At 42.4% G+C, this 10648-nt stretch overlaps 1 protein-coding gene across 1 annotated transcript; it reads right to left on the bottom strand.

Moving 5' to 3' along the window:
* Positions 1-5983: 5983 nt before the first annotated feature.
* cnih4 (cornichon family member 4) lies at positions 5984-10648 on the bottom strand. The gene is made up of 5 exons (XM_085472802.1): positions 10455-10648; positions 9899-9967; positions 9621-9733; positions 7518-7658; positions 5984-7443 (listed from the first exon to the last, which is right to left on the bottom strand). Exons 1-5 carry the CDS (start codon positions 10521-10523, stop codon positions 7416-7418), a joined length of 420 nt encoding a protein of 139 aa, XP_085328928.1. The 5' UTR covers positions 10524-10648; the 3' UTR covers positions 5984-7415.

Here is a 10648-nt window from a genome sequence, read left to right as displayed (position 1 = left end):
GTACAGGGACAAGACAAACAGGTCTGGGTTGTTCCCTCACCTCGATGCCCCGCCCCACGGGCCTGTGGGAGACTTCCACAGATTTCTTCTTTTAGTTCAGCCACCGGCTGGCTAATAATCTGGATTTCATCCATTTTGAAATATAGCACTCGATTGGTTTAGAAGTTTACTGGGGAAAACAAGTAATTGATTTAGGCTGAATCATCCTTCTAATGATATATATCCCATGAGTGACATGCAGTAGTGTGAAAAAGTTTTCACCTGTCCTGATTTCCTGTTGTTTATTTTTTATGTTTGTCACACTAAAATGTTTCAAGAAAACATTTTTTATATTAGACAAAGATAACAAGAGTAAACACAAAATAAGGTGCAAACCTACATGTCCTACGTGAAAAGTGACTGCTCCTTAAACCTACTAACTGCTTGGGCGCCCTCAGCAGCAACAACTGCAATCCAGCGTTTGTGATCACTCCAATGAGTCTTTAAAGCGCTGTGGAGGACTTTGGGCCTACTTTGGAGAATTGGAGAGTTTTTAAGCATGAACCGCCTCTTTGAAGGTCACGCCACAGCACCTTTGGATCAGGCCACTCCAAAGTCTTCATTTCAATTTGTTTAAGCTATTCTTGGCTTGGATTTTTGTTCCCATTAATAATAAACACCTTAATTCAGAAACTGCATTTTGCGTTCACTTGCATTATCTTTGTCCAATATTTACATTTGTTCGATGATCCGAAACGTTTAAGTGTGACAAACATACAGAAAAATAGGAGATCAGGGAGGCGGCAAACACGTGTGAGCTCATCCTCTACAGCAGGGGTGTCAAACTCAAGTACACAGTGGGCCAAAATTCAAAACTGGAACAAAGTCGCGGGCTAACATTAATATTTATTGAAATATATTTATTCCTCCAGATATAAGAATGAATCTTATGGACTCAAACACGTTTTGCTGAAAAACTGAATATGGAACAAGCAAAGCTTAATACTAAACAAACAGTGTTGGTCAAGTTACTTGAAAAAAGTAATCAGTAACTAATTACTGATTACTTCCCCAAAAAAGTAATCCCGTTACTTTACTGATTACTTATTTTCAAAAGTAATTAATTACTTAGTTACTTAGTTACTTTTTAAAAACACGATTCACAACCTGAAGAGGTGATAAAGCGATAGATCTTTCAGCCCAATTCTACTTTTTCTGCATAATCCATCATACAAAATGTAATCAAATGGAAAAGTCTCTTTTTAAAACTTGTTTTATTAGTTTTAATCTTTTAACTTTATGCATCAAGCAAAAATTTAATTATCTGCAACATTCTCTGACTGGAAGAAATTAGTTTAACATTTAAACCTATTTTCTGCACATTCCAGCTCATAAAATAAAATATTTTTTGTGTTTACACTCACTCTTTCAAATAGATGCAAGTAAAACACAGCAGAAAATAAATAAAGTCAAAGACTCAGCGGTCCTGTTGCTCTATTTTCACCTGTAAAGCAGGAGTGGGGCAGGCGGAGGTTTACCCTGGTGCAGGTGTGCCGCGGTCAGTGGAAGAATCCGCGAGTTTCTCTGTGAGTTTCCCATTACGTCGTAGCTACTCAGTGCTTGTTGGAAGTTTAGGGGTTTTTTCGCTGTAAAAAGAAGTTTTCTTCCCACGCACCAAGGACACTAATGTTTTTGTCACTTTTTATGGAATCAAACTCAAAGTAAGGTCAGTACTTCCACGCTTTAAACGCTGCACGCTCATACTCTCTCTGCACTCGATATATGATCCATTGTTGATCTGCACACAGCTGTTGTCACTAACGGCGCACTCGCTTACGTCACTGTCGTGAGACATTCTCGCAGAAAAATCACGGTTTTAGTAACGCAGTAACGCAGCGTTCCTACGGGAAAGTAACGGTAATCTAATTACCGTTTTTGCAATAGTAATCCCTTACTTTACTCGTTACTTGAAAAAAGTAATCAGATTACAGTAACGCGTTACTGCCCATCTCTGTAAACAATATATATATTAGCTGTATAATACCAGTAGGCCAGCTCTAATAGTAATTTGGTATGGCTTCATGGGGCCAGATTTGACGCCTATGCTCTACAGTGTTACATGAACGTGACTCCACACCAGAAAAATTTATACCTACATATTTAATGTCAGCTGACTGTAGTGGAGTGGTGGTTTTGAAACTTATCTTTAAGTGTGATCCTCTTTAGGAGCGAGGTTTGTGAGTTCCTGTGAAACAGTGATGCATCATCAGCATACGGGCTTATTATGGTCTGTATTTTCAGACTGCTGCTGGTGGCTCGATAAAAATAACAAAAGCGAGTGGACTGGATACCCTCTGCCTGCTGTGAAGATCATAAACACAGATCCATAATGTAGCGATTCTCGGTCTGTAATAGTGTTGGGCACAGTGAAGCTTGTTTTTCTGCTAATTAAAATGGCTACGACTTTTGAGTTGCAACAGGCTGAGAATGTGTGAAGGAGCTGTGGCGTGTGCACGTTTCAGACACGTGCGTCTCCTGTAGTGAGACAACAGCAGTCGTTTACCTGATCACTCACTTTAAGCCTCTTTTCCCTGGAATCAACTCCACGTACAACCAGTGTTGAAAAACCTCATTGTGGTCACGTGTAAACCAACTGGTGCAGTGCTGAATGTTCACTAAAGGTCGTCACCTTTTACATCATATATATCAATACATCAGTGTACATCACATATATATGACGTAAAAGGTGACGAGGGGAATAAGGCACTGCAACCTTCCAAGAACCGTTCTGAGTGACCAGAAATGTTACTGTATCATTTTTATATTTATTTTATATACATTGATATTTATATAAAAATAAGGTTGAGTAGTAGAACATCCATTATGCACAAAATTACTTACGCTGTACTTAAAAGTACTTACAGTACAATTTGTCTTATTTCCTGAGAAATACCTGAAAGAAAGACAAGTTTAAGTGACCCCATAAAACATTGTGTGTGTTACCAGCAACCACAGAAATGCATATTTAAAGACGACCACGTTCACTTCCTGGTTTGTCGGGAGCAGCTCCTGAATCTGTTTGGCTGATAGCAGTTAAACTGTCATGAGCTGTGTGGCAGGCAGGGGTAGGACCCAACTGCAGGACTCAGAGACTCGAAGCAGAAGCTTTATTTGCTGTGAAAGATTAACTAAAAACAAAGTACATGAAGAAAGAAACAAAAGGTTAACTCGAAATAAGTCTTGAACTCGGGATACATGACAGGAACCAACTGCTAACGTGGAAACGACAATGAACGTGTTGAGATTGAAGACTTGAATACATGATAACAAGGGGACACAGCTGGGACTGATCAGACCTGACGAGACAGGCAGGAAGCAAAACTAAATATACTGAACACAGGACGAAGGACTACCACAATAAAACAGGAAACAGTCGACACACACAGAGAACAGGGGGAGTGACACAGCAGGAGACAGAACTTAACATGCACGAGAGACATGGCAGCAGACACTGCACAGAGCCACGAACAATACTAAACACGAGGATATAAAAGCAGGACACAGACACTGGGTGGACGACCCAGGACCACGACAACAAAACAAGAGCACGACCATCGGAACCAAAAGCAGGGAGATAAACTAAACCTTAGAAAATTGTTCAAACCATAATCTCAAAAAGACAAAAACATGAACCCTGACATAATCTGAAGTACCGTCCATGTGCAGCCACTATCTTACACATTCACACCGAAGAAATCCCCGAGATTACTCACAGGGCTGCGAAAGGCTCGTAGTGAGCCGCATGTCAGGCTTCTTTCTCTAGCAGGCTGCAGTGGAGGCGGTGAACAGCTGCAACTCTAACATCTGTCTCGAGCTGTGCCCCCCCCCCAGCCGATTGGCTCTTCCAGCCTTCTTGTCAGGTACTCAGTCGTGTTAATGAGCCAATCTGAGGTATGTTAGGGAAACGATGCTGACGTGACAAAAGTTAACAGTTAACAAATAAAACCAAACCCATGCAAATGCACCACAATAAGAAAAACATGCACATCACAGCAACATGAAGGTTCTGCCTGATGACACCCATCATTACTTTGTCCAGCTTAAAGCAGGCAGTACTCACAACAATGCATGGAAGAACAAGCTGCAATAATATATAAACAATAATAAAGATTTAGATCATATTTGAATGATTGTAAAGCATTTGTATTAATAAAGGTTTCAATCTTAATAGTGTGAACACTGCTTCAGCATTCTGCTGCTACTAATAATAATAAGTGCTGTTCATGTGCAGGAAATAATCACTCCGCTGATTTACAACTCTTTAAGGAGAAAATCAGTCCTGAGAAATCTACATGTATTTGCTGACTGTCAGAAAAATTGTGTACATTTTATGTATATTTGGAGTGATGCAACATCCTTCATCTATATCCTTCAAGCTCGGTCCTCTACCAGAGGCCTGGGAGCTTGAGGGTCCTGCAGCATCTTAGCTGTTCCCAGGACGGCGCTCTTCTGGACAGAGATCTCCGCTGTTGTTCCCGGGATCTGCTGGAGCCACTCGCCCAGGTTCGGGGACACTGCTCTGAGTGCTCCGATTACCTCGGGGACCACTGTTACCTTCACCCCCATGTTCTCGTTCTTCCTGATGCGGCCATCATCACTACAGCTCTCTTCTTCTGCTTGTCCACCACCGCTGTGTCCGGTTAGCCATCACCATTCGTCTGTATCTGGAAACCCCATCGGAACCGTTATCAACCACTCTTCCTTATTATATCTCTCCACCTGTTTCCTTACCTTAATTTCACTTACCTCCACCTCGTCCTTACTCTGTTGTTGGGACTGCTGTCCTTCTGCCGGCACTTCACAGCTGCAGCTACAACAGCAGCCTCCTGTGGCTGTGGGCTCCTTGTGAGATCTTGCTTGTCCTGTTATTAGCAGCAGCAGCAGCTAACATGTTGGTTCATTTGGTACACTTTGCTATATCGATCTTTGTTTTTCTCTCTTAGCTTTTCGTCACTTCTTCCACACCAAACTGTGCAGGCTGTGGTTTTTTCAGTAAACAATAAAATACCAAAAATGAAAAATATGTGATTTCATAGTTTTATATTATAATTATTTGGCTACACAGATTAATCTGAGGTGGGCCCCAGCCATATAATCTTATGAGGTTCTTGACACAGTCATCCTTTTATTTGTTAGATCTTGATGAACACTCTAGTTCAGGGGTGTCCAACTCCAGGCCTCGAGGACACAACAAGTCCTGCAGGTTTTAGATGTGTCCTTGATCCATCACAGCTGATTCAAATGGCTGAATGACCTCCTCAACATGTCCTGAAGTTCTCCAGAGGCCTGGGAATGAGCTCATCATGTGACTCGGGTGTGTTGACCCAGGGTGAGATCTAAAACCTGCAGGACACCGGCACCTCGAGGCCTGGAGTTGGACACCCCAGGTCAAATTTATATGCACAAGTTTCTCCTTGCTGTTGTCGTACTGAAAGAGATTACATTTGCCTCTCATTACATCTGAGAGAGGCAGTCGATTGTTTACTAGTAAACAATCTTAAACTTTTAATCAAAACTATAAAAATCTAAAATATAACCAAATAATGATTGGACGTCCAGGAGAGAGAAGGCATACAAAAATACTTCTTCAAGAACTCTGTGCAAACAGAATAAGTTCTTCCTTTCACCTCCTGGTGAAATACATTTAAAAAGCTGGTGTACAACACTACAGAGTACTAAGGTTACATTAAGAAAATATGTCATGTTATATGTAATATGTTGTAATATGTTGAGAATAAAGTTGAAATTTCAAAGTTAAGTTGAAAATCTGCTGAAATGTGCAGACTGAAGTTGTTTGGAGACAAACGGCCAGTTTCTGCAGCTGAGTCAGCTTTAGTTTCTCTCACTGTGGTGATGAGAAATCTGCACATTTCAGCTTTCTACTCAAAATGATTCTTTTTAAACACACGTACAGAAGCCTATTCATCACAGGAATGCCAGGAAGTGCAATGGAACGAAAATATTTATTCAGGTTCCTGTACTTGGTACAGCACACGACTGCAACAGGTGACCATGCTGGCTTTGTAAGGAACAGAGTGAGTGTGTGTGTGTGTGTGTGTGTGTGTGTGTGGGGTCCTGTATGCAGAATAAGTCTCAGAACTGGATTGGTTATCCAACCTCAACTACACCTCAGTGCAATCAGACACCCGAGGTCAACGTTGGAAAACTGTCAGTAAATCTGTTGGATAGTGTTGAAATCAAAGAGCAGCAGGGTCACAAACCAAGCAGCAGGTGAGCGCACATATGCAAACTACACAATAAAATACACAACGTCAGTCACATGGAGTGGGCCACTTTCATTGTTCTCTATTGGTGCAGACAATAAGAGAAACTCTGAGTTACCAAATACTGACAAAAACAGACCGACGAGCCAGTTTCAAACCTCTGACTCTGACTGAGAGTTTGGGATATTTATTGGATTGATTTGACAGAAGTAGTTCAAGGTTTACTTTAAAAAAAAAAGGATTATGTTGACACAACAAGAACTTTCAAACATTTCCCCAAAGAATAAAACTTTGCCAATCAAAGAGTCAGAATCCCGACTGCCTCTTAATTCAGTGCACGTATGACGCTGCTGAGCATCGACTGCAGCAGCGTCATAGAAACATCTTATTAGTTGTTGGAGGTGGTTAAACCCTGACACGAAGCACAGCATGCACACCATAAAGGACCACATTAACTGTGAACCTGATTGAATCACCAGCTGGGAAAAGTCATTACGTGTGGCACAAACAGCACAATTTACAGGATGAACTGAAGTGTTATAGTTATTACATGGGTCGCATCACACTGGTGCACAAGAGCGACCAGCGAGGTGAGAAGAAGAATGTCCGAGCGCACTGGAAGGATCCATAACTTAGGCTGCTACAGCAAGACGGGTCCTGCAGGGCCCGCGCTGTTAGCTTGATTTAACTCAGCTGTCCTCCACTCTGTACAAGCTGTCGACCCAAAGTCCTTACAGCAACCTGCAATACTTTGTGTAAAGCACCAGAATAATGAGCACTCATGATGAGGCTGAAAGCAGTTCATTACTGGGAGGGATTGGGCTCATCGTTATTGGTAAAGAAACATACTGCAAACGTCTATCAGCTGTTGAGGTTGTAATGACTTTGTGTTAAACAGAGGTTCAAAAATAAAGGATTGTTTTCCACAGTGCAGACGAGCTTTCTGTTGGAGGCTATGAAGGTGGATCTTTGAAAGGTTAAATATTAACCATATCCATGTGGCAAAGTCAAACTCTGGAATTCAATACAAAAAATGTAATAGTTGTTCTGAGACATTAAATGCATACAGTACAGGAGCACAGGATGTGAGGGGGACGCAGCAAAGCCTGCAGTCTGGAATTTGGCAGCTGAAGTCCGTGGCCTGCTCCGGGCTCAGTCGTTGATCAAAGCCAGGATCATGCTGGAAAACACAAGTCGGATATGTGAGTGCAAACAGCGAAGACAGCCCTGGACGTGTTAGCAAAGTGTGCGTACCTGTACAAATAGATGAAGAAGCAGAGCAGGTGGTAACCCAGTTTAATCATGGCCTCCTTCATGTGAGACTTGAGCAGACCTCGGTTGTGGATCTCCGTTGGGTCAAACACTCCCATGTTCCCCATTGGAACCTTCAAGTACCTGCAGGGTGAAACGGATCAAGATGACACACCCGGCAGACTCTAAACACCAGTACGACTGTTCCAGCTGATCGTCTGTGACCGAAGGTTTAGTCACTGGTTAGTACTGTTAAGGTGTCTGCTGGTCCCGACACAGTATAACCCTGCTCTTTGATAGAACATGATAGTACATCCAAACCTTTATTTTGGTAACCAACTGCAGTTCCTCAGCTTTCTAGATGTATGAAGAAAGTCTACGAGAGTCTGAGAGCAAAGTGCTCTAATGGTCATTAAGATAAGATTCAACACATTGTATACTGCAGCGCAGTACCTGTAATACCTACAGCTGCTCTAATAGGATATTATGGTCGACAGTATGGAACGCTGCACTGAGGTCTAGCAGGACAAGCACAGAGATGAGTCCACTGTCAGAGGCCATAAGAAGATCATTTGTAACCTTCACTAAAGCTGTTTCTGTGCTGTGATGAGCTCTGAAACCTGACTGAAACTCTTCAAATAAACCTCTGCAGATGATCTGTTAGCTGTTTGACAACTACTCTTTCAAGGATGTTTGATATAAAGGAAGGTTGGAGATTGGCCTATAATTAGCTAAGACTGCTGGGTCTAGAGATGCTTTTTGAGTAAAGGTTTAACTACAGCCAGCTTGAAGGCCTGTGGTACATAGCCGATCATTAGAGATAGGTTGATCATATTTAAGATCGAAGAATTAATTAATGGCAGGACTTCTTGTAGGAACGAGCTCTGACTTTTGTCAGGTCTGTGTAGGTTCTTGGGTCATGCTAGTCTTAAGCTTGGAAAGCTCGACTCCTTTAAGAAATAAGTGCTTAAAGTTTTACATGTTTTGTGCCAGTACAGAACATGACATCATCTGATTGGTTAGTTGCTGCTAATGGACTTGCATTAGTTTATTAGCCAACTAGTGACAGAACCAATAACGAGGAGTTTCGTGTTAACAAATATAAGGACGTACTTTCACTCCGTCTTCAGCAGTAAGTGCTTCAGGAAACAGGAGCATCCAGCTGTTAGCTGTAATGTTGGGTTTTATACAGTGGGCTTAAATGAGAGGTGTGTAGAGGAGCCTGTTTGAGTCTGATTTTCCTCATGTGGCTGGATGCAGCGAGCGGTGCAGTCAGCCCATGTGATCAGCTCTATTTCAATCGTCTCCCAAGCAAAACAGTAAAACAACAGGTTCCTACGTGCACACCACAAACAACTATGTATCTTGTTGAAGCACAACTGGGAAAAATAGGTCGATGCGTGCAATCGGAAAAAAGAAATAAAATGGTGACTGCGAGGAAGAGACACGATCTGAACTGTCTGGTGTGCTTGAGAGAGACTGTATGAAATGACAACGACTGCATTGCTTTGCCTGGAGATCGTACGGCTTGGTGCATCCAGCCTGGCGAGGAACATACCAGCGTCACAGTCCAGCTGGTTGGTCTGGTGACTCAAACAGGCTCTCCTCCACACAGGTCTCATTTATAAAGTGCTTTACAGAACCGAACATACAGCTAACACTTCCTGTTTCAGTGCAGCAGTGCACACTGCTGTACCAAGGGACAATACAACAGTGATGCCCACAGACTCATTTTGAGTTTTGGTCACTAGTCTGCTAACAAATGAATGTAAGCAGCATTAGCACCAGTGGTGACATCATGTTCTGTACCGACACTAGATGGCACTAAACATGTTTTAAAGCACTTGTTTCTTAAATCCAGCGACACAGACAGTTATTCATGTTAGCCTGTATACATGTAGTGTTTCAGGTCCACTTTAAATATTGGGATTTTTATCTTTTGGCTTTAGAACCCAAGAAGCCTCTTGGGTGAGGGCCCGATCATTGCTGCTTTAATTATTTTTCCAACCACGTGACATAAAAGGAACAACTACGAAAGAGAAAGGATCCCGACATGCACGTGTAGCCGTGGTGGACCTAACTGATGCTGAGACTGGATGGGCATACCTGTAAATGTTCCAGGCTGCTACAGGCAGGTTGAGGAGGAGGATGAACCAGTGCATCGAGACCAACATGAGCATGGTGGAAAGACACTGGGCAACCATCTCTGGAATTACCCACTAAACATCAAACAAACATTTGAATTACAGATTAGAAATCTGAGTGTGAAAATGATCTTTACAGTCGGTTACAAAAAGAAAAGCGATGATTATTTCATAAACGACGGGGGGTAAAAGATCAACTGCATCATCAACCATATCTATGAAATCAATAAGACAACTTACTTTGTTCAGCTTGGAACAGCAGGCTCTAGCATTGATGTAGTCACATTCTAGGTCAGACAAGGTTATAATCTATATTTCAAGTTAAGGTACAATGTGCTGTGAAAAGGATGTTGCATTCAGGACCTCGACTGGCTCCTTCGATTATCTTTTAAAATATATACATACATATTAAGGATGTGCTGGACTGGCCTCATTTTTCATCGCCGATCGGTCCAGCAACAGTGGACCCACGCACCGCAGCGCTGCGTGGGTCACCCAGCGCTGCGTGGGACTGAAATATAAAAGCCGACAGTGTGAAATGAAACTATCAGTACAGAGATATTTGCAGATAGCGGCTCTTCGTGACTGCTAACTCAAAACACTCTACAAACTTTCATACACTTATTCCGTCACACAAGCCCGACTACAACGCTCATAACAAGGCGGCTAACAAGCTAGCTGGCTGCTATTAAATTAGCTTTTTTATACGGAGAAGACTTCAGCAAAGCTCTCGGACAGAAAACCGCTTTGACGCAGACGAGTACCGTCGCCCGACTCACTGAATCGAAAAGGATACGAAGTAAACGGAGAGGAAAATCAGCGTACAACAATCCACAAGAGACAAAATGAACACTGCCGCTTCCATGTTCCCTTTTCCGCAAGTAGTTTTTATTTCCGGACAGTTGACGCGTTTGTGCTGCCGGGAGTTGTGACAGTGTCAATGCAGTGCTGCCACCTAGCGGACTGGAGTGGACATGGTTGACTCAAGAC

This window comes from Copadichromis virginalis, linkage group LG11 (assembly GCF_057382275.1).
Source record: "Copadichromis virginalis isolate Kocher_CV1m ecotype Utaka linkage group LG11, C_Virginalis_male_GT1.1, whole genome shotgun sequence".
NCBI classification, from domain to species: domain Eukaryota; kingdom Metazoa; phylum Chordata; class Actinopteri; order Cichliformes; family Cichlidae; genus Copadichromis; species Copadichromis virginalis.
The sequence above is the reverse complement of the archived record's forward strand: the minus strand, read 5'-3'. Positions and strand labels throughout refer to the sequence as shown.